The sequence below is a fragment of the Nanorana parkeri genome, unplaced genomic scaffold (genome assembly GCF_000935625.1).
Source record: "Nanorana parkeri isolate BGI_ZX_2015 unplaced genomic scaffold, ASM93562v1 scaffold121, whole genome shotgun sequence".
In the NCBI taxonomy this organism is placed as follows: domain Eukaryota; kingdom Metazoa; phylum Chordata; class Amphibia; order Anura; family Dicroglossidae; genus Nanorana; species Nanorana parkeri.
This window is the reverse complement of record NW_017306389.1, coordinates 634122-659935: the sequence shown is the minus strand read 5'-3', so window position 1 is coordinate 659935 and position 25814 is coordinate 634122. Positions and strand designations below refer to the sequence as shown.

At 38.9% G+C, this 25814-nt stretch overlaps 1 protein-coding gene across 1 annotated transcript in view; it reads left to right on the top strand.

Annotated features, from left to right (window-relative positions):
* The window catches only part of LOC108784628 (sodium channel protein type 4 subunit alpha-like), a 338732-nt gene that overhangs the window by 303603 nt on the left and 9315 nt on the right, over nt 1-25814 (top strand). Inside the window, exons 23-25 of the mRNA XM_018553495.1 lie at nt 6907-7182; nt 19063-19119; nt 24495-24636. Of these exons, the coding sequence (XP_018408997.1) occupies nt 6907-7182; nt 19063-19119; nt 24495-24636 (475 nt within the window). The remainder of the gene's footprint in view (nt 1-6906; nt 7183-19062; nt 19120-24494; nt 24637-25814) is intronic.

Below are 25814 nucleotides of genomic sequence, written 5' to 3'. Positions count from 1 at the left end.
TTAGAAAACTTGGTATTATTGCTGCTAGGACCATAATGTATTTTAGATGAATATTACAGACAAAAACAAATACATATCCTCATTATGTAGATGTATAGATAAAGTCAGAAAATATATTCCTACCGTACATACATCATACAATCAATGTCAAAGGACTGAACAAGTGATTATAATTTTATTGGGTAGTGTTTAGAAGGTCTTGTGATTCCTCACATTCCTCACAAACTTCATATATCTTGACTTCAATTTACGTTAATGCAGTAAAAAGTCAATTTAAACCAAAACTGTTTTTATTTAGTTTTGGATAGCATTATAAAAGGTTCATTGCTGTGTATGTCCCTTTGGAGGGAGTTTACTTCACTTCCTATCTCAAGATATAATATGGGATCTCTCAAAAGTAAGGAAATCCTCTTGGAGACATTTGTCAACAGAATTAACGTTCCCCATTTGAAAATTCCCCCTCTATTACTCACCCAGTCACAATCCAAAATTTTGGATTTTCTCTCACTTTCAGTCCAGATGACAATAGTCACCAGTACATACTCCCCTGTGGTGACACACAAAGCAATAAAACCCTAAGGAAGGTCTTTAGATACACTTTAAGGCAAACAGTACAGTACCTCCTGTCTGCTAATTATACAATGAAGGAGGAGTGTCACTCTGATAAAGGTCATCACTCTGCTCTGCTTTCCTGTCAGCAAGCTTTAAAATTCTCAGCACTGTACAATTCTTGTAATGTATTGAAAGCCAGTGGGTTATTTAGCTTGCCTGCATCCACTGAATGCAGGCAAGAACTGAACTGAGAACTAAAGTATAAACTGTAATTGGATTAAATAGTAAAATAGTGACCAGATATAACTGTTTATTAATCTGAAAAATGCACAGAAAATGCTCATAAGACTGCTGTTTTGTAGAGAAAAACATTTTTAAGCTCAAATACATTAAAATATCTGGCAAAAACAGGCTAAGCTCATAGGACAATTAAAGTAGAAATGAAACTGTTTTTCATTTGGTCTGAAGACATTTATTGCACAATGAGCTAATTCATATGGCTTCATAATGGTCTGCAAAGTTGGCTTGCTTCTGTCCCCAGAGGGTTTCAGTTGGCAGTGAGGTTTGAACATGTCACCTATAATACACAGAGACGGAGAAGACTTGCTGGGTTGCTTGTTAATATTGTGGCACACAAAACAATGGTGATCAATGTAATCTAGCATTTAATCCAGCTTTTATGTCCTGTTCTATGGCATTTCCATGGATATTTGATAACACCCAGGTAAAACCATTGTGTCTTTGTGAAGACATTTCAAAGAAACGTCCAAAAAATATATTTCTTACACAACCATCACAGCTACTCCTGAGCTAAAAGGGTTTTAAGCCAAGCTAATTTCAGCCCAACGCAAGAGAGCACTTGGTATTCCTTACAGAAATTGTGGACGAGTATGTATTTTCATAGCACAATGCTCAAGGAAGATTCTATCTTTGATCACAGCTATGCCTTTTTAAATAGGGCCCCTGTAGAAACCCCTGTTCCCACAGACCAGCCTGTAGATTGGCCACACACGATCCTTACTGGTACTGACGAACATTGCCATCACCAGATGGAAGAAAAAAAAGTGTGTACAAAACTGTATTTATTCTGTAACAACAGAAAAATACATAATTATTTGCATGAGAAGCCCACATAGTGTATATGTTCTCTTAGGCTGATTGTACAGTACATGTAAGGGGAATACGGATCTATGGGATTGACGATACTTTGGATACAGGTGAAGAGTAGTGAAGCAAGCTAAGATTAAACTTTGTTAACTTCAAACATCCAATTGTGTGCAGGGGAGCTTAAAACAAAGCACTCTGCATACCATTGAAGACACGTTTTTTTTCATTACACTTTTTACATAGTATTTGCTGTGTAACCTAGAAGAGCTCATGTAAAGACACCATTTGTTGTTTAGAAAGAATGATTTTCCAACACACGAGGACAATGTTTTGAGGTATATCTCCTATTCTTAAAGTATATGTATAGCTAAAACTTTTGTTTTTGTTTTGCATAAAGTATGGAGGGCTATACACCCCCTTTTTAAATGATTGTCTGTGTCCTGTTGGGGGGATTTTCCTTCACGCCCTGTCCCACAGACCCAACAGCAAGTAAGAGAACATAACTCCAAAGAGAATGAAAACAGGTGTCTGCATTAAAAATATATATCCCTCACCTCCTGTTCTCGTGGCAACTGTAGCATTTGGATTTCCTAATACTTTCTGTCTCAGTGACAATGGTCACCAGGCTTGATACAGACGGTGCATGTTGCCAGCGGGGGACAGACAGCTATAGAAACTGGATATGATAGATAGATAGATAGATAGATAGATAGATAGATAGATAGATAGATAGATAGGTTCTAATTCTTCTCTACTCTGTCCAAAGCTAAAAAAAAAAAAAAGAAGCTTTTGGCTATGCACTCACTTTAATATCTCCCATTCTTAAAAAATGATTGACATTCTCCCAGGGTATGAGCACCCATAGGGCAGATAACATCTCATCAAGATTGTGTACATTAAATAGGGTACATTGTTCTTTATTGTGCTCTTGTAATTATTCTGCATGGTAACGCTACAACATGTAAATTAACATGCATGCTCCGTGTTTCATAAACATCGTTTTCTCTGTTTTTTCTATTCTTGTTTGTCTGTACTTTTAAGCCTCTGCACTGCACTGGACACAACATGGATTGTAAAACTTTACATAATCAAGCTACTGATATTTTTAAGTGCTATCGGGATGTAGTAATGTGTAATCCATTATTACTACTATATATACCAAGAATAACTGTGTCCAGACTATGAGCGTTCAAATATTTACCTATACTTAACAAGCAGTAAATACGTTTTACTAACCTTTGTAGTAGCAGGCTCAGAGGAGTAATTCATCCTCAAAGTTTACAGCAGCATCCTTTTCAATTTCATCTCAGCAGCTGAGCTCACTCTGCTCCATGCTCCCAGCAGTGACTTGAAAGCCTGCCAGCTTTCTTATCTATAATGTAAACACAGAGCTAGCACTCTGGTAGGTTAGAGAGCAGAGTGTTGAGACACCATTTAGGCAACTAACGATGAATTGCTCCGCAGTTTCTGAAGCTACAGAGGTCAGTAAAGGTTTATTTTTTTTGCTGTCTGTGTCATATTGGGAAAATGTCCTCATACTTCCTGTACTGTAGAAACAAATAGGAAGCAATGGGGGCTGATTTATTAAAGAAGTGGATAATCTTCACACTATAAATGGTATCTTCACTTAGATTACCCAGTCATGATTTATTTTATGTATTGCTTGTTAAGAATATGAGAATATTTGAGCTCTGATAGCCTGGTCACAGTTCTGCTTTAAGATGAACCTATGCTGTACCCATGCAGGGCAAAACAAGTTGCTTTAGTGCCACTCCTCTTCAGCTGTTTAAAACTACCTACTCTTTACTTTTCTGCTGCTCAGTTTGCCCGCAAAAAGAAAAGAAGCCCTGTGTACGCACCAAATTCTTTTGGGTTGTACTCTCTCTTCATTTCCCACGTGACAGTGCCAGAGCTTGGCGATTGGCTGCTAAGACACACAGTGCTGCATTGTGAGATGAAGGGGAGTGAGTCCCATGTTACCCATACCTGAAGGTATCAGGTATTTCTTCTCGCTTCAGGAAGCCAAATAGAATAACAAAGGAATGAAGTAAAAGTGAGTATATGCGGGGGAGGGCAGGCATTAAGTGAAACTGACTCTGTGCCTTGAAATAGAAAGAAGAAGAGGAGAGAAAAGAGCTTTGCCCTGCCACTCACATGCTAGTAACTGGCCTCTGAGTCATGCGGCCTCTCCATTACCCTTGCATTTGTGTTGCGTTGCTTTATTGCTGGCATTAGGTCTAGCATGGAATTAGCTACTGGCAGTGCTGTCCATTGTGCAATTGTGGTCTTTGATATATCAGAAGTGATATTTCTAAAAGCACTGCCATTTATCTCTTATAAGGGAAAGTGTCTCCTGATAGCCCACCTTCCCAACAAGGTATACCCACCTTGCCTTGCCACCTACCCCCTCCTTCCACACCATTAGAGCCTTCACGCCAATGCTGTAATGGAGTGGGGCTTCCTTTTATGGGGGAGCATATGACTTTCCCCATATGATAGTGCTTTGAGCTGAGTGCCCAATCACCTTGCTCAAACACTTTAACATGGGAGGTGCTTGCTAAGAGGGTGGGTGGACTATAAAGAGCATTGTTTCTCTGTTGTGAATGTGCAGGTGACAATGTCTCTATACAATATTGGATGTTCTGATTTTTTTTGATTGTGCATTTAGGGGAATTTAGGGGAAAATTATATACTTACTACATACAGTATATAAAGAGAGGGAGAGAGTGTAAACTGATTTAGTGCAGTTTTTGGTTGAGTATAGGGAAACTAGGCTCTTAAAACAACAAAGTAGGGAGAAATGCTGATGTTTAAGGAACACTGTATGCCTAAACTATATGTTTATTTGAGTTGTCTTTTGTGTTTTGTATAGGACTAATATGTTGTTTCAGTCTTGCTGCTATTCTCTTTAAGGAAACTTGTAATGAGAAAAATGTAAATGATGCCATTGCTGACCTCTATCAAGTCTCCTGTCTGTTTCATTCTTTGATGTTTTCTGAGTCACTTCTTCAGAGCAAGTATGCCAATCAGGAAAATTAGAATGAAGTCAGGACTTCTTGTCCTGGGTTAGCGACTCAAAGTACTAAAGTCATTGGATCAGCATAACAGCCAGGGAAGTAGCATTATCAGAAGAGGTCAGCATTGGCAGCCTTCATACATCTGTTTACTTTCATCCTTAATGATATAAATGAGAGTCAATGTCTACAACTTTAGCTACTGAGCTATCTGCTAACTATATGTTTTATGGCAGCGTCTACTCATAGGTGCCAACCTTGATTTGTCTTAACAAATATGGAAATGTCTACATGATTGAAATTACCATGACATATAGCTTGTAATTTACTTCTCTGCTAATGATATATTACTATTATTAAACCAGTGTTTCTCAAACGGTGGGGCAGACCTTCCTTCGATGCTCAATGTTACACAATGGACAATACAGTGGAGCTAAAAAAACAATAGCACAAGTCCAATAATATCTTGTTTGAATGATTGGTATGAACACAGCTTCACTAAATAAAATAAAAAATATACACATATTTGTGTTTAAATATATCTAGATATCTCTTTCTATATATATATATATATATTTCAGAAGAGGCACTAGGAGGTACCAGCTTTGGTTTTGCTACGTTTGTCTCAGCATAGTAATGATTGTTGACAGAGGCCAGACATGGTTCCTTGTGGTAATGAGCTTGTGAGGTCTGAGAATAAAAAAAAAGTTTCTGAACAACTGGTTTAAATTGTGCATTTATTTATAACTGATTAGGGATTTGTACAGGTCATGGACAGTTAACAAGCATTGTTACTTTTTGAAAGGATGAATATATGAGCAAATAAATGACACATCATTATTAATTGAATATGTTGCTAACATTTTGTAGACAAAAATATTATAAACTGTATGAGATAGTGTGGCCTACATCATCTGCAGAATAAAAAAACAGATTTTATGTTACACTTATTGGTGCGATGGTGTGCCAATCATTCTGAATGGCACCCCAACATACGTTGCAGATGAACATGCATTTCGGTCGCTGCACTGCCAAAAATTTTACATACACCTTTTTGGTGCATTAGGCATTCCATTCAAATGAATAGGCTACCCTAATGCAACACACGTTAACATGTATGCACTATTGCAATACAAAAGTGTGTATGGGCCATGAAGTCAGCACCCCAGATCTGTACACTTCCAGGTCAATTCCTCAAAAAGTTTTGAAACAGTTGTAATAGGATGACAACCAGGAAACTGTCATTTTTTAGAAGCGGAGATCAGCAATGGCAGTTTTTCTGTAATAGAAAGATTGTAATGGATTTCATTTTTTCTATAGATGTGAATGTCTTTATATTTGTTGATTCCATGACTAGTTCAACCCCCTAATCTTTATAAAACTGAGAAATGCATTATGTAATCAAAGGACTCAGATATTCAAAATCTATTTTACTGATCTCATCCATGAAGCATGCAAACTGCATAACCCAGCAAGCAAGGATATTGCTTTCCCGCTGCTGCTTGGCATTTGATGGAAATATTTAAACTTAATTTTAACAAAACAAGCGTGAAATATATTTGTGAATATGAGCCTGTATATATGTATGACCTGTTTATATGACATGCTTTCTCTGCCAATGCTGTTAAGAATGAGAAATTTGCACTTTAGAGGAGCATGCAATGGTATGCCTTGTTTTGTAAGTTATTATACAATTCCATATAGTGCAATGTTTGTTTCCTGGAGATAAATGCCTAATATGACCAGTTGTACAATCTGGAAATGCATACTCTTCCTTGCAGATTTCTATGTGTTTTCTGTTCATATATGGCTTCACTATACCAGAGTAAACATATGTACACTAAGTAAATTATGCCTTTGCAGCTTGATTTTATGGACATTTTGTTGTGCAAACCATACTCCATTGTTAACTAGATCTTACTACAGCCTACAGTGTCCGAAGTTAGATACTTACCATCCACTATGTGTCGCCATAGTTATTTTAATATTCTGCTTGTGCAGGGTTGCATGTGCTAGATAATACATTTGACTCACAAAGCTGATTTTTGCTTTTTTCCTTTAAAGCTTTAAAAAATGAAATCAGATGCAATCATTTACAGATCTCCCTTGTATTAATTAAACACAGTTCACTGTATAAAATCAAGCTGAACAGGCCTGTTTGCCTTGTCATGATCAATGTTAATTTATCATTCTTTTAGTATGATAAACTAATTATACAATATTCTGCTTTAAGGTTGTAGTAAACGCCTTAATTGGAGCTATTCCGTCCATCATGAATGTCCTCTTGGTCTGCCTCATATTCTGGCTAATTTTTAGCATCATGGGAGTCAATTTATTTGCCGGAAAGTTTGGGAAATGTGTTTACGCTGAGAACAAGACAGAAATTGATGCGTCTATTATAGAGAACAAAACAATGTGCGAGGCAATGAATTCCTCAGAAGTCTACTGGACAAAAGTAAAAGTCAACTTTGACAATGTTGGTGCAGGATACTTGGCTCTGCTTCAGGTGGTGAGTATTAATTTGATTTTTTTAAACATATTATTCATATGTTCTGTATTTTCCAAGACAGTCCCTGTTTCAAAGGGGCTTTTTCTGAATTAAAAATTTACCTGATAAATATATCCTGTGTTTACCTTTTTAGAACCAGATTCTTTTTTGCTGTTGGGATTGGTATTTTTTGTAGGTTTTTGTTTTGTGTCGATTTTACACCCTCTAAGTCTTTCCTAAAACATAACATATCTTTTTTTGGGCACAGTTGGGGCTTTGATTTAGAAGTAGATTTCATTGGATATATTTCGGCTCCTGGGCACCTGCCAAACCTGCTTACAGCCACTGAAACCAGCTATTAAAATGGTGCTGGGAACTTCAAATTTGTTTGGAATTTAGGTGGCTAAATACCCCAGTTATGTTCCTGCTAACTGTACAGTCCAGATAGCTATTCGAATATACAGTGTATGTATTGCGCAGGCTCATCTCAATGAATGTTTGAGTTTGCTGGTATTACCGGGAACCAAATAAATTGTAAAAAACAACCACTATATAGTACAGTTAACTATACAAATTCCCCTGGATTGGTCAATAACTTGAAAGCATACAGAACACTAGACATGTGCACTGGCAAAAAATTTGTTTTCGTTTCGTTTTGATTCGGATTTTGCGTTATTTCGTTTTTCGGGATTCGGGTCCAAAACTCAATTCGTTTCGGGATTTGGATTCGGACAAAATTCATTAGCGGTAGTCTGGACGCAATTTCGTTTGTTGGACGAAATTTCGTTGCAGCAAAATTACATTAGGAAAAATGTTTTTTTTTAGTCTGCAGAAGAAGGGGAAAAAAAGCATGAGGTTCCCCCCCCCTCAATTCATACCAGACCCATTAGGTCTGGTAGGAATGTTAGCAGGGACCCCCCAAGTTGAACTAAAAAAGAAAAGTGTGGGGCGTTCCCTCAAAATCCCTACCAGGCCCTTTAGGTCTGGTAGAAATTTTAAGGGGGAACCCCAGCCCCCAAAAATGGGGGGGGACGTGGGGGTCTCCCCTAACATTCCTACCATACCCTTGATCCAAGCACTGGCCCGGCAGGGCAGGAAAGGGAGGGACAATCGAGCACCCCCCCTGCACCTTAACAGGACACGTGCCCTCGGCATTGGGAGGGTGTCCCCATGCCAATGGGGACAAGGGCCTCTTCCCCACAACCCTGACCCAGTGGTTGTGGGGGGTCTGCAGACAAGGGGGCTTATTTGCATCGGGGTACCCCTTTAATTAAGGGGGCGCCCAGATGCTGCCCCCCCATGTGAATGAGTAAGGTTACTTGTACCCCTACCCATTCACTAAAGGGTTAAATCAAATAGTTATTATAAAGTCCAGACTTTTGACATGACTTGCCAGAGGCAGTTTGCCTACTCCTGGTCTAGAAGCATTGTATGTTAATGAGAGGAAACTCAGTATCTCCCTGGTCTTTGTATGGGAAAGGGTTTTTAATTTTTTTAGAGTAGCTTGCAGTCTGCACAATGACCTGCTCCAAAGAAACAGATAAGATTTTTTCACATTATTTTTAGGTATGCTGCGTGAATGGGAACACATAGATGTGTAGTGGGGTTGTCTCAAATTTGACTGCAAAGGTGGAAATACATTTTAAGATTTCCAAATCAATACTGCTTTGCCTGACCATTGTATATAAGGTTTTCTTTTACTATTCATGCAGTTATGTGAGCTGAGGTGTCATATAAAAGCATTATGGCACCTCGGCTCACAGACCCGAATATCATTCTGAAACTCATGAATAGTATTCGGGAGTTTCCGAATGCTATGTAGCTATGTAGCTCCGCCCATCTGTTGACATTCGGGCTGAATGTCATTTTGCAGCGACTTTTCGTCGGGTTCGGGTGGTCGTCGTGCCGCAGGACTTTTTTTTATTTCGGCGGGGGACGTGCATCGTGATTGACGCTGGATTACATCAATGGAGCTATTTTTTTTTTAATTAAAGGAATAGTAAAAAAATTACTCTTTGTTTTTTTTTACAATTAAAGGATTTTATCAAAAGTCTGGACTTTTTAATAACTATTTTATTTAACCCTTTAGTGAATGGGTAGGGGTACAAGTACCCCTTACTCATTTACAAGGGGAGGCGGCTTCTGGGTGCCCCCTTAATTAAATAAGCCCCCTTGCCCGCAGACCCCCACAACCACCGGGTCAGGGTTGTGGGGAAGAGGCGCTTGTCCCCATCGGCATGGGGACACCCACCCGATGCAGAGGGCACGTGGCCTGGAAAGGCGCAGGGAGGGGGTGCTCGATCGCCCCCCCCCCTTTCCTGCCCTGCCGGGCCAGTGCTTGGATCAAGGGTCTGGGAGAAATGTTAGGGGGACCCCACGCACTTATTTTTTTGTTTAAACTTGGGGGGTCCCTCCTAACATTCCTACAAGGCCTAAAAGGTCTGGTATGAATTGGGGGGAACCTCACGCTTTTTTTTTCCTCTTCTACAGACTTAAAAAATTCTTCAAAAATGTTTCTAATGTCATTTTGTCGCAACGAAATTTCATCCAACAAACAAAATTTCGTCCAGACTACCGCTAACGAATTTCGTAATCAGAAATTCGTATTAGTTTGCATTCATTATATCTGGAATTTGGATACGTAAGAATGTCCGGAATTTCGTCCGAATTTCAATTCGGAACTTAACGAATCGCACATGTCTACAGAACTCAAATACCACCTTTTGAGAGAGAAGATGGTTAAAGAAGTTATGATTCAACCAATTTTGTTTAGATTGAGCCCAATGGCTTACTTTATTATAAATAGTATCAAAAATAATATAAAAATAGCACCATTACAAAAAATCCTCCATTATAATAGTTGACAAGGTTGTCAATCACCTCACATAAAAACCAATAGAGCATCCCTAAGATGTGCAACATTGTTTCAATCTATAGATGAAAGACATTTCAATGATCTAGTGGTTGCTGGATGTGTTACATGTTGTGGATATAAATAGAGATGGAGTGAGACTGCCATACGAAAACAGTATTTATTAACTGAACAGCATCAATTAAGGAACTTCTTTTTCATCTGTTGTTGTCTTTCTTTCTTTTTTTTTTGCACAATCTTTTTTTTTTTTAATAACAAATTTTTTATTTTGTTTGTTATACACAGAATACAATAGTACAGAATATTGGAATTAGGACAATGCAGTAGTAATAATAGTCAGTGAAGACTCGAAATTATATAGTTATCTGAACAATCGCATACATTATGCAGTTGTAGTCATGAACAAGCATCAAAAGCTGCTTACAATGAGACCTACGATGCATAACAGTGGTTAAGTAGCAGCAAGCACTATATATTTTCCGAAAATAAACTTCTCGTGGCTTACACTGATTTTGCACAATCTTTATATACTGCAAGTGGGAATTATTCACAGCAAAACTCTAATATGGAATATACTTACGTTCTATGAATTATAACAACATCTTAAATACAAAAGGAGTCTTCCCAGCAATTAGTGGTGATGGCCATCAGCTTTTCAAAGTGAGAATGAGACGAATGGTTGTGGACTGCTCTATTGGTTTTTATTTGTGAGGTGATTGACAACGTTGTCAACTTTTATAATGGAGGATTTTTGTTGATGGTGCCGTGTTTATATTATTTTTGATACTATTTATAATAAAGTAAGCCATTGGGCTCAATCCAAACAAAATTGGTTGAATCATATCTTCATTAACCATCTTCTCTCTCAAAAGGTGGTATTTTTGTTTTGTATGAATGGGAACCATAATTTGTTCCTGTGAACTGGCACTGGAAAAGGGAGGATTGATAGAAGAATGTTCTATCAACAGAGAAGCTTGAAAGCTAATAGAGTTAACATGGACCTTTTCCCCTTTTGACTAAAAATCACATCAGCATACAGCTCTGCATGCTGAAATGAAATTATCTTACATTCACTAGCTAAACAAACATATTTTTATTTTGCTTACAATTACTTTTCTCACTTCCTGGTCCACTTTGGCACAAATTATGTAATTGTGCCCAAGTATTGAATCCTGGGAAGGTTACATCAGCAGAGCATTGGTGTGAAATCTCATCTGTAATTTCACAAGATCTCAGGGAAAGGCATTTTTTCCCCTGAGATGATGTGCATGCTCATAGTCACATGTGCCAGAGTTCCAGGAAGTAAAGGGAGATCTAGTAACCTGCCCTTAGTTAAAATGGCCACTGTCAGAAGACTGGGAAGTAAAAGAAAAATACAGTATGCAAAAAAAATAAGCCGGCAACTATCTAGAAGTATCTGTTTGTAGATTGTCATTACTAAACATTCATTTTTAAGTTGTAAATGGCTAAATTCAGGGCTTTCAATGTGCAGAACAGAAATCTGAGGATAGCAATGCAGTGACAAAATACATATAAGGAAAACCTGTGTGTGGGAGATATCGGAGAACTAACTAGGAGGAGTTCCAGATAGATGGCCAAAAAGCCAAAATTGAGTTAGCCTTTCAGGACAAGGAAGTCTGCTCTGTCTATGTCGCCCATGCCTGTACAATCATACAGTCTTGATACATTAGACATAGGGGAGTGCATAACATGGTTTAGTTTGGTTAGCTTTCATGTTGGTGCATTTCTCCTAAGGAACACCAAGCCATCCTGTCAACAAGCCTAAACAAGGCACTGCAGCATGTGCTTAAAGTTATCTTTTAACATTTTGGATAGAGAATGGAAATGCTCAAATCCATCCCAGATTTTTATTGCCATAACTCCTTCCAGGGATCGCAGGCAAAGAATGGGTGTGCTTTAAACTTCAGAGTTTAGTGGCGCTAATTCACTAGCTGACATCTTGTAACTCTCATGGACTTCAAGTTATGCCCACTGGAGCTCTCAGCTGTGCCACCCTATTTATGCCTTGGAATTTAACCCTTACTTCTTGCTCCATAACATAAGGATGAGAATTGAGTATAAAGTGACTTCGTCACTGACTCCCTGAAACATGTATGCACCTGAAGGGTGATTGGACCTGCCAGAAACTAAAAACTGAATTATCAGTTTTGGCTCTACTGCCTTTTTTTAATATGTTACTTTTACATTTTTACCAGCCATATCCTCTTGCCAAATTTTTTTGTAAACTCCGCATTGCAAACTTAGGGGTCTGTTCACTAAGCTGCCGAAGGTTCTAGCCGTAGCTTCGGCCGATCCTTCGGCTACCTTCAGCCTCAGGACCCCTTCGGGACAGCCTGCTTCTGACAGCTGGGCGGAGCCAGCCGTGATCTCCGGCCACTTGCAGAGAGATCAGCGTCCCTGATTACCTGCTAGCCAGGGACACTGATCTCCAAACAGCTAACTCTCCCTGGCACCCCGGTAGTCTCCTGCTCCCGGCCGCCAAGGAGAGAAACACTGCTGTGTCTTTCTTTTTCTTTATTCTGACACGAAGCGATGTCAGAATAGAAAAAAAAATTCCCATTGAAATACATTGCTACATTACTATTAGCTATTTCAATTTGCCCTCTGCTGCAGTTCTCCATCAGGTCCATCAGCAGAGGGCGGGTACAATGCTAGTTTACTATTGGCATTTGCAAATTGAAATAGCCAATAGTAATGTAGCAATGTATTTCAATGGGAATTTTTTTTCTCTCTATTCTGACATCGTTGGAATAAAGAAAAAGAAAGACACAGCAGTGTTTCTCTCCTGGGAGGCCGGGATTGGGAGGCCTCCAGAGCGCTCCAGAGAGTTTTTTTTTTGATGGCAGCAGAGCAGGCGGACAATAGGAAACTATTGGGCGGAGCTAGCTGTCACTGCTAGCTCTGCACAATTGTTTTCTATGTACTTTTTAAAACTTTTTTTAACTCTTTTTCTGTTCTGCTCGGTACCTCTGAGGGACCGCTCAGCGGCATTCAGCTATTCACTCACTGCTGTTCGGCATCTATGAGAATAGAACGAACAGCAGTGAGTAGCCTGCCGGAGGGTCGGCTCAACCGATCCAGATGTTGGATCGGCTGAGTCGAACTCCTTCTGCACTTCGGGTCAGCTGAACATGCTGAGCATGTTCGGCCGACCCGAAGCCATGTGAAGCAAGCCGATGTACGGCTGATTTCAGCCGTTGTACGGCTGAAATCAGCCGTACCAGCCTGAAGTGAATAGCCTAACAGTGTTCGGCTCACTTCACTTCAGGTCGGTCATTCACTCGGCTGCCTACGGCTACTTAGTGAATAGACCCCTTAGTCAAAGGTGACATCCATTATGTTAGAACACATGGTTCAGAAGGGTTGTGTCACTGATTTTTTTGGTAGAACATAAAGAAATAGTGGATGTTTTTCATTGTTCAATGTGTGCAGCAGGGAACAAACTGATATTGACAAAGTCAACAGAAAACCCACTCAGATCAGGTCATCATGTTCTGATCTTCCTCCCACCTGGAGTCCTGAGATGTCACGCTAGGGGGGTGAGAGATAACTGTAACAGCAACATTTTTCAGATTTAAATATAGAAAGGATGGTGCGGACTGTATCAGCGGAAGGCTTTTAGTATCTTGAGATCCCATAGCAACATGTAATAAGTGAAGTTTGGATGAATTAATCTTTTTCATTTAAAGATATGCTGTGACCATTAATTGGGAGATAATATAACCCAGTCCACACCTTGATTCTTACAGCAAGGGGACACAGGCATCCGTCACTCTTGGATGTGTCAAACGCTGAGGAGGCAGGGAAGGTAGGAGACACAGGCCCTTGGAAAGATTAATATAAAAGCTCTCCTATTGTAGGGACTTTTGATTTGTTATTTTTAACTTGACAGAATCGTTTTATTGCAGTTTTTTTCCTACATGTTATGGATAATTATTGCATAGACCCAAAAAAGTTAGAGAAAATTACATTTTTATTTTAGATATGCTACGGCTTAGCTGGCATGCATTTAAAACACACATTGTTAGTAGATTCAGCGTATATATACTATGGCATGCATGTGCATGGCATTGCAGGCAGGTGCATAATAAATAATGCCAGGATACAATTTAGTTGACTAAGCACGATTGATGTGCCAGTGTATGCCCATATCCTTAGGTAAATTAGGCCCAATTAGTCAAGTATGTTGGCAGAGACAGAGGGCATAGCATTCACCTGTGTCAGGGCACATTTATTTTGTAGAATTAATTATGAGGTAGGAGTGTGTTCCTAGTATGGATGGTATGGCCTTCCTTCGCTCTATTTGTATCTTTGCTAGTAGATTGTCTGCATTTCTTCTGTGTAACATGTGGTATACTATGACCCAGAGCATTGGCTTTATTGTGGCAATAGTTACTTTATTTCTATCTATTTCTCTCTTCGTTTTTTAGGGAGGTTTGCCTGTGGATAAACCTAGAGGCCCACTGTTGCTCATCTGTGTATCCCTGAGCACTCCCTTTGTTTCTGACTTATTGAAGGCCTCACTCTATAAGCCCCTTGATGCATCACAGTTTGGCCATTTGGGACACCACTAAATCTTTTAGATTAATTAACACTTACACTTAAGCCACTCCTAGGTAACCCTGTATTTTTACCCAGCTTGGAGTCACCCAGTGCCTTTAACTGGTGTAGCTCGTATATGTTCAATATGTTTACTCTTTTGTCAATGGCAACTCCATTTAATGCTTGTCAGAGATCAGGAAAAAAATGTAAGCTTTCCATTTGGAAATGTTCTGATATATGCAGATTAGAATTTGTCTCTCATTGCTGCTAGCCAACAGGAATCCCACTACCATACCCCTCTTTCCCCTAAGTTAATTTCTTTTATCTACTTGCAACTTAATTTCCCATCCAAGGACACGGCTCATAATTATGTTTCCAAATGTAAGGCTGAACTCAAAAGCACTAAAACTATGGAGGGCTTTCAACAAATTTGAGCCAAAGTTGCTGCCAAGTTTCTGCCAAGCTAGCATTCAAGGTCCTAGCCAAATTGTAATGAGTGCCATCTAGACTGGTACATCTCCACCCCTCATATTCTGGCATGTGTTGTCTAGGAGACTGGGAAGCTGGACTGGGCACCTGTCTATTCTCCCTGGTGGGACTGTTACTGGAGTCGAGGTGGCAGGGAAAGGAGGGGCTGCTATAGCACAGACATAGCATAATTGGCTGAGTCTGAGGGAAGTGAATGTTCCTCCCAACTTATGCTGACCTGGAGCATTCAGGGAACTGGCTCATATGGAGGAAGCTTTTTCTGCATCTGAGCTTAGCTGGTCTTATTTTCTAGGGCATATTAGTCCACCAGGTGTGAACAGCCCTAAGCCCCAGCAGCCTGCTGGCTAAGTGTTGGGAGCCACATAATTACTCAGCAGGCCGCAGATAAGTGAAATTCCGTCTAACATTGCTTTTAAAGGGTTATAGCCACCACTACATGGTTTTGAAGAATCACTTTCTATATTATTCCCAACTTACCCTTTACTGGAAGAGCGAAACCCAAAATCCAAACTACTTACTTAAACCTACCAGCTTAGACTCTCTAATAGTTTCTAAACAATATTCTATTTCTACGATCTAAGCCCCACCTATCTCCCTAAATCATCTAAATTGTCAAATAATAAATGGTACACAACTTTCAAGGATACCATAATGTCAGAAGTTTTACTCTTAATGAAACCTGGTGGGAGAATCAATTCCACATTATGCATAAAGCTTACTATGCCTTTTACTATTTTCATAAAATAAACGCTCAAAGGCCTCATTTAATAGATTGCCCGCAGTGTAACCTATCAGGGGTGAATCTCTATCATTGCTTGTGGAGCTGTACACCAATTTCATCCTATAGGGAAACGGTCTTAGCATTTCTCACCAAGCTTCTAGGTATACCATTACCTACTGATCCCTGGCTTTGTCTATTCAGCTACTGGGAACCACCATCTTTATATTAGTGGTAACAACCATAATGTGGCAAGAATGGTTGAAGACATCTATACAAAACAATTTTGTACCAGTTGGAGCCCTTTTATTTTATATCATTTCCAAGACTCCAAATTACAAGAGATAGTACTTCCCTTTGGGTATTCCACATGGTACTTGGAAAAAGAGTTACGGGCCCCCTGGCAGATGAGCCCTTCCTGACTAAGTAGTCACATACAAAGGTTTTGCTAGAAGATGATGTCCAAGATTTCAAATCATCGCTTTCTGCAGATTGAACCAGTGCTTTGTGCACTCCCCTAGGGTAATGAATCTTTACTGTACCCATATATCGCTCATTGTTGATACGCCTGAGAGGGGAGACCGACATGTGATACGGTTACCGGTTTGAGGCTAATCAAAGAGGTGAGGCTGCAAATAAGTGTTAATTTATGTTTAGAATGTATATTAAATGATTTATTGTAGCGCAGGTTATTATAGGTATACCACAACCGATTCTTTAGTTGAACCTGGATGGTTTTGACAATGACAATTGGGAGTGTATGCACCAGCTTAAATACAATTGATTGCCTCTCGATATAGACGGCCAACCTCAAGGACAGCGAACATCATGAGAATGTGCTTGATAAAAGGAACAACTCCAGACCTTAATTTTCTTCTTCATCCTACTTATATCGATGCTACTCCCCCAATCTCGTTTTTTGCTAGAGCGATCGAGCAGTCTTCATACCTGGTGATAGTTATATGTTGTATGTTTTGTATCTTTACAATACCTATACAGACTAAATGCTGTATTACATAACCGCTGAATATTACCCTTGTCATGTTCTCTTTTGCTCAATTAAATATTTTTGGAAAAAAGAAAAGGGGGAAAGCAGACTCTTCAATATATGGCAATATTGTTGCTGGTGATGGGGGTGCTAAAATCATTTTTAGGTGTGCTATACCCAGTCACCCTCACAGGATTACCACTGTTCAATAACCACAAGTTCCAAAGATTTATTTTAGACAATTAAATTAATATTCTTAAACACCAAAATATTATGATCAATGTAATTGTTTTTTTATGGTACAGAAAGGAAGAAATTAATTTTGTTTTATTTGAGTATGAAGCTGTAGGTGGAATTACAAAAGACATTGAAAGAACAGTTTTATTTGCACTGTGTTTAATCAGAACTGTTTTTTTCAGGGGAAAAAAAAAACTGATTGATTGGAGAGGCAACTATAGAAACCAAAATTAAAGATTTGTTCTGTACGTTTCCTGATGCCAACTGATTGTAGAATAGAAAATGCATTTACTGTCTGCCTAGAAAGGAGTTTTTTTTCCTCAGGTAGAATGGAAATCTGTATTCTTAAAAACTGGAGCATTGCATGAAAAAAAAACAAGAATCAACTTTGTCCTTTGCTCAGAATGTTTCAAACTTAAAAAGTGTTGCTTCTTTAAGCCCCATCTTTTAATGGCCCTGCTCTACCCAAATATCTACAAACATCCATCAGTTCCAAACACATGAAGATAACCAAGCCTTGAGCTTTAATTAACCTTTCTGTATTTCAAGCCCCATTAAATCCTAAGAGGGAAATGTATCAAAATTGGAGCAGACAAAACCTGGAGCAGGTTTGCATGGCAACCAATCAGCTTCTCTCTTTCATTTTCAAATCTTAACTGAACAAATTGAAGAGAGAAGCTGATTGGTTGCCCTGGGCAACTGCTCCAGATTTTTACTGCTCCAATTTTGATAAATTCCCCTCTGTGTGTTTACCCCCGTAAACCTTGATGCATACCTATTGTAATGACAGCAGCCTTGCTCTCACATATCTTGGAGTAGACAGCCTCCGAAGAAGGTTTTACGCAGCAGATTAGGTCTCAGACGGGCCACAGCCAACTTTATTGAACTTCTAGCATCTGAAAAGCATAAACAGCATTAAATAACGTAAGCAGCCTGCCCAGAGCAATAAAACATAACACATTAAAAAAAGCTTTGCCCGTCCAGCTCTAACTACACATCAAGTCACTTTCTAGTAAGGTAATAGACCTCATGTCCAAATCCAAGCAATAACAGCTCTTACTTGCAAAACTGCTGCTACACAGTGTCTCTCTCTCTTCAGACCAACATTCTCTGGCTTCCCCAAGTTTGTAGATACTTTGAGAGACCCCTTTGAAGTCAGCTGCCTTCTCTATTAAGAACAACCACAGCCATACCATAATGCCTTGCCTTGATCATAGCAAAGTATTTCCCCCAATATATTCCTTTTGCTCCAATACTATGATCAGCAGCCTTACTGTCCATTAGAAATATACAGGAGGCAGATAGGGACATACAAACTTCAGTGCTGGAAGACCAACATGGTATATGCGCTATATATTTTATAAACAGTTTTATTTTGTAAATATTTAGCTATATCTGTTTTGCAGAAATTATTCTCAGACTCTTAATCAGTTTTGTACTTTCAGAAATGTACCTTCTCCATCAATCAATCTCATATTGCCTTTTGTAAAGAGGCTTTATCTTGCATTCTTTTGCTTTACCACTCAGAGTTTTAGAGTGATGTAGGAGTGTGACGGTCTGATCATTTTGTTGCTGGGTTTTTTAGCCAGAGCTGAGCCTTGCTCCTAGAATCCTAGCAATGCAATATTTACATATACACAGAAACGGTGCTAATTACTGCAATATGTAATGTGCAGACATGGAGATACTTCACTGGCAATTGGACAGTGTATTTTATTTCCTTATTGTTCTGTGCTTCTCCCTCGTGGGGGACACAGCTGTTTCCTCTTGAAGGAGGCATTGCACAAATGGCTTTTTGTGAAAAACCAAACACACACACTGTGTAAACTGAATATTAAATGCTAATGTACGTTTGTTGTGATGTGATTTCCTGCGTAGGGCCAAATCTCATGTCAAATATGCTGGCGCCAATCTTCACGGTACACAACAAAGTATACATGTTTTAATTTAATAAACACAATATAGTTCTCGCCATTCCACTACAATGAAAACAAGAACTGCTTTACAATTTACTGAGTACTTTGTTTCCTGCAGGCAACATTTAAAGGGTGGATGGATATCATGTATGCAGCTGTGGATTCTCGATCATCAGTAAGTAATGTATACTTTGACTTTGCAGAACAAGTTTAATTTCTCAATATTAGTCTGAGGATACTGGTAAACTGATACCTCTATATGGTAGACTTTCCTCAGTTAGCTGTTTGGTGCACTATGGTGCATGAGCGAAGGGGGGGCTCCTTCCAGTAGTTTGTGATATGTTTCTCCAGTTCAGTCTACTTGAGAATACCTCCACTTTGCAAAGTAAATGTTTATGTGGTTTAGTTAATATGGTAAAGATGTGTTTACTTTGTGTATCCAATCATATACAATAGGTTGAATTGGATGATTGAAGACAATGCAGGTCCACCTTATTCATTACGATAAATAGCATTCACTATGAAAAGTGAAAAGTCTCTACTTCATTGGGGGGCTTATATATGTAAAGTATGTTGACAAGAAAGTGTAATTTTGCCAATTGGAGCCAACCAGTGTCCTTATTTCATTTTTAACACTTTACTGCAGCAATGATAGGTGGACATTAGTGATTGCTAGGGCAATAAGAAATGCTCTTGTTTGCCCATTTTTTATACTTTTATTATAATTGTAATTCCACATTTGCAGTCAAGTTTGAGAAATCCCCTCTATATGTTTGTTATGTGTTCCCATTCACACAGCATACCGAAAAATAATATTTTATACCATTTACATGTTTTGTTGCAGCAAGCAAGATGACCGATTCCAGTTTTTTCTGAGCGCCTTTACAGTCATCTGTCCTTATAGAAAGAAATTTGAGAATTGTGTTTCTCTCATTAACTTTATTAACATACCATGGAGATGCCAGGGTTGTAATCCTTTAACCCCTCTCAGCCCTTCCTAACATTACAAAAGAAGGAAGCAAGTAGAAATTTTAACCCTTAGGAAGCCAAGAAACCCTAACTCAAGTAAAAGCAATTTAAACTGCAAGAAGCATTTTATAATTTTTTTTTAGTTAATGCTATGTGAATAGGAACATTTGGCTGCAAACATTGAAATATACCTTAAAAGAGAACTATGGGGTAAGTATTTTCCCCATAGTTCTCTTAAGGGTCATGGGAGGACATATACTAGCGTCCTCTCGTGACCCAAAGCTCAGTATATCGTGAGTTATATCTCACGGTATACTGAGACCGCCGCAGCCAGGACGGATCCTGACATTACTGTCGAGATCCACCCAGCTGCGTGAATGACAGCTGGCTCTGCCTATCTGTAGGCAGAGCCAGCTGTGCTGGCCCCTTCCCCGTCCATTCCTCCAGTCAGCACTGGTGGATCGGAGAGGGGAGGGGGGAATTCCTGCAGGGAGCAGTGACTGACAGTCACGGCTCTCTGCAGGGACATGATCGAGAAGTGAGCGAGCGACTGTATGTGTTCGCTCACTTACTGATCTATTGAGCCGACGTGTGACAGTTTAATTGTCACACATCGGCTCGAACTATGAGGATTTTCACTCACTTCATAGTTCTTCTTTAAGCCCCCTTGTCTGCAGTCATGTTGCTCTCTTTACTGTACAGAGCAGACTACAGACAGCCTGAATATACACAAAGCAGTATTTACACTGGTCCATGCCTTCAATTACAGCTTTTAAAGCACAAGGAAAGAAAAGGTATAGCTAAGGGTTACAGTATATATCTAATGCTTCATGCTGTTCTTGGAGATAAAAGAGCTAAAACTTAAAAATTTGCTGCAAAACTACAGTTATCCTTTAGCCTACTCATAGTCTTAAGAGCATGAGCCATGCGTGCAAACGTAACCACCAGACCTTAGGGGTGCTCAGTGCATGAACATGTATGGTCATCCTAAAATTCTCTGATACAAGTTAAAGTTCTATAGAAATAAAAATCATTTTCACTGTGTAAGCAGACTGAAAACTGCCCAAACTGCTAAAAAAAGTAGTGTTTGTTTATGGTGCTCATCAGTCTCAAAAAGGATGGCCAGAGCATCCATTGCATATCGAAAGTAGTCCACCAGTTTATGGCCATGCTCAGCAAGTAATGATTAAATTCATGTTCCCCAACATAACCAACTAGCATCAGTGATTCACCTTCACTCCCTACTGCGTTATAACCATGAGAACTATCCGTTGGTGCTCGAAGTGACGACACGGATGGTGCTGTGCCACAGTCCAATCAATGATAGAAAAGTCATCAGCACTCACTTGTAATGTGCAAAAAGCATAAGCACTTTTATTGATCCGTCACATGTGCCATAGAGCCAACGTTTCGGGGCTGCGCAGGGTCCCTTCCTCAGGGCGACATGACCAGTCACATTGTATTGGTTAAACCAATACCTAAAATGTGTGATAAAAATGAGCTGTACTGCAGTAGTAAAGTATTCATAACAGAGAGGGAGACTGGCTACCACTGTCTTTAAGGGGTTTTCCGCCCTTAGCCAAAAAGCTGAAAACTTCTGGTCTGTGTTAACGCTTGCACAGATTCCTACAATTAACTGATCCTGTGTAAAATCCATTCTTTGGTTACTGGAGTTCTTGGAGCGGCTCATTTTGCTGTGCTATCCATGATCAACAATTTAAATTGATTTACTGAAGAAGTAAACATTCTTTAGTTTGCTATATTAATGTTCACTTGTGAACAAATTGAAGCTACGATCACATCAGTCATCCAGTCTTGCGCAAGGTAAATCCTGCCTCCCTTGGTGTTCAACGTGAAAACAACTTCACCTTATTTACTAAGCTAAGTGAACATTCACTTATCCTTTAACAAATCATCCCCATTGCTTTCAACTTTACCTAATCTTGACCGTCTTGGCTGCAGCACGAGTAGACAGGTATATTGTCAGTTTTCTTGTTGGAAATTGAGAACCTCTTTAACCTAATATAAACATGTATAACAGTTTGCATTATTAGAAATTGGGAAGTAGTCTTCACTTGTTAAAATGTGAGAAGCTGCATTCATTACCTGTCCGTCTATCTCCCACCTTGACTGCCTTTAGGCGTTCCCTAAAGACTCATCTCTTCAAGGAAGCCTATCCCACCTCAACCTAACCACTGAACCTTCACATTCTCACATAATTCATTACCACAGCTACCTCATGTATCATTTCTCCCTCCTCTTTTAGATTGTAAGCCCTCAGGGGCAGGGCCCTCTTTACCATCTTGTCTTGAATGGTATTGTAACTGTAATGTCTTCCTTATATTGTAAAGCGCTGCGCAAACTGTTGGCGCTATATAAATACTATGTTATAATAATAATAATAATAATTAAAGCCAATTTGTTTCAAATTCAGTGACTTTTTGGCTGCAAATAACTTATTTGAATTTTTTTTAATTACGTTTTGTTTTTCTTTACAAGTATTAGTGGCACCATGAAATGTGTTGGAGAATGTAAAACATTAGTAATACAATTAATTCTCTGTTGCCGCCCGTCTTTCCTTCGCTCTTGGTGGTCCTGTGTCATTTTATTCAATGTGGTGACTGGGCTGTATATATATTGAATGCTTCAGTCCCTGTAATTGGCATATGTTTTTTATTACCAGCATCCATTTTCCAGATGATATAATGTAATCTGGAGAGTGGGCTGTCTTGAGAGTTTCAGGAAAGCTTAGCCATAAAAACGAATTTAATTTCACACATGTGACTAATTATGAATTATATGGTTCACTTCTCATAGTAATTACTGATTCACAAATGATTAACTAATAAAAAGAATAAGAACTTCGAGGTTCTTGCAATGATGTTCTTATATGTATGTGTATTACAGCAGAAATTAAAAAAATGTGAGCCATTTGCAACTCTGACATAATGCTATCTACTCCTGCATGCTTGGAACTAGAAAAGTTAAAAGTTAACTTTAGCCAAAACCTTTTTTTAGTTTCCAAGCCAGTGAGAAATGGGTTAGAATCTCTCTCAGGTTTTTATAGCTCAAAAAAAAACATGTTTCAGAGGTGCTGGGAATTTCTGTTGTTTATATGACAGAACAGTATTCTAGGGGCTTGAAATGAGCTCATTGGCTCAGGTTTGGCACCTCCAGAAAGACAGGTTTCCCTCAACAGATATCTGGAAGACTTAGGGGTCTATTCACTAAGCTGCCGTAGGCAGCCGAGTGACTAACCGTCCCGAAGCGAAGTGAGCCGAAGCGAAGAACGCTGTTCGGCTATTCACTTCAGGCTGGTACGGCTGATTCCAGCCGTATATCGGCTGAAATCAGCCATACATCGGGTGGCTTCGGCTGGCTTAGGGGCGGCCGAACATGCTCTGCATGTTCGGCCGACCCCAAGTGCAGAAGGAGTTTGACTCCTCATCTGGATCAGCTAAGCCGAACCTCCGACAGGCTACTCGCTGCTGTTCGGCCTATTCTCATAGATGCTTTGCTATTATTGAGTCTATGATCTACCAGAACACCCAGATCTTTCTCCACCATTGACTCAACCAAACATACTCCCCCTAGAGTGTATGACGCACGCATGTTTTTAGTCCCTAAGTACATAACTTTACATTTATCAACATTAAACCTCATTTGCCAAATAGTTGCCCAATCACACAGTGCATTCAGATCTGCTTGTAGGTTGGAGACATCCTGTAAGGACTGTATTCCACTACATAACTTGGTGTCATCTGCAAACACAGAAATAGTACTTTTAATCCCCAACTCTTTGTCATTTATAAATAGATTAAACAGTAAAGGGTCCAACACTGAACCTTGGGGGACACCACTAACAACCTCAGACCATTTAGAGTATGAATCATTGATCACCACTCTCTGAATACGGTCTTTAAGCCAGTTTTCTATCCAATTATAAATCGAATACTCTATACCTACTGACCTTAACTAATACATTAGCCGCATGTGGGGGACTGTGTCAAATACCTTTGCTAAGTCCATATTTACAGTACATACACAGACTGCTTCTGCTTATTGATGGTACAGTAGAGTACAGTACTGTTCCTTACTGTCACTGCAATTATGTCAATCTACTTATATAACCAATAGAGCTAAAGGTGTAAATGTACTAAAGGAGTAGAGGTTCAGTTTGTAAAGGTAAAATTTGCATAGCTTATTAAATAAGGTGTTCACTTCAACAAAATATTGAAACCTTTTTTTCTTAATTTCCCTTGCACATGATTGGATATTCAAAGAGATCAAAGCTTCAACATAGCAATTAACATACAAAGTAAACAGTGTCTATTTCTTTAGTAAATCAAGCTCAATCTTTGTGGTTGATTGATTGTATAACACTTGTACTTCTGATGTGATGCTGTATACCCTGCCAAATAAACACAGAGATACTTAATTTTAAGGGACGGCAATATATTTGTAAGATTGTAGAGTACATTTTGTGAATTACACAGTGTAGTAGCTTCTTCTTTGTAATGTGTGTTGTACAATGTTCTTTGCTATAACTGTAATTACTGTTCTCTGTTCTTTGTTCCCTAGACTGAACAGCAGCCAATTTATGAAATTAATAAGTACATGTACCTATATTTCGTTGTTTTTATCATATTTGGATCTTTCTTCACCCTGAACCTTTTTATTGGTGTGATTATTGACAACTTCAATCAACAAAAGAAGAAGATAAGTATCTGAGCCAAAGTGTTTCTGTGGCACACTTCTTCATTATTATGTATATATTTAAAGATATATGTTTCTGTAATGGCAGCAGCCTTGCTTTTGCTGTCTGTTAGGCAGCTTATTCACAGCGATTGAACATAACACTCAAAAATAAAGTTCAGCTTGTGTGACACTAAATATGCATCACATTTTCCTTTCTATAATGGAAATGGAACTTGTGTTTAGGACCCTCTCCTAAGAAAAGAAAAATATTTTTTTTTTTATAAGCTGCTACCATACAGTGTCTCTCTGCAGAGCAACATGCTCTGGATTTCCTGAGGTTTGTGACGGTAGAAGAGACTTCTCCATCAAGAGTAATCACAGCTTAAACATAATTGCTCTTGATCTTGATCCCTTAGTGTTTGCTTAGTTAAATCTGTTTTCTTCCAGATGTCTGAGAAATGTTCTCCTGTACTAGACCTACTGAATTTACATAGTTAAATGCATATGTAGAAATGTTTTATTATTTACCATGAAACATCTCAGTCCATTCCAATTCATTACCGCAACCATAGCAACTGGTGCATAAGAACATCTCTCTAAAGTTATTTGTGTCAGGTCACTAAGAATCTTGAAAGGAAAACTTCATAATTTGTTACTGCTGGCAAAGAGTACAATAAGAGGAAAAATACAGTTTAGAGTAATCATGCCAATCTGGACCCCTCCAAGCTGTTGGAAACGCTAGTTAGGTCATTTCAAAACTTGATGGAGCCAGATAGCCAATCATTACAGAAAAAAATCCAGAAGAATAAAATAATTTATCCATGAATATGCAAAGCAAACAGCTTGTTCTTTGTTATTGAATGCAGACATTCCACATAATGCAGTTCTTTACAGTCATGGCCTCTGTAAAGTCTGTGCAAAAGTTTTAGCACATGCACTATTGCAGGTAAAAAGAGTCATTTTTCAAGTTAAATCTCTAAATCTAAACATATGCATCTTGCTTTAGTTGTCCTTAAAAAAGGATGTGTGCACATCTTTTAAAGATTGTCTCTGAATCCAAACATCATGTTTTTGCATTCATGAAAGTGCTTTTATAGTAAGTAATCTTTACAGGGTATTGATGATCTCGAGGAGATGCAAACCAATTGCATATGCTCTTGCATTTGTAATTATGTAGAAAACAGTAAGACAGAAACAACCAGT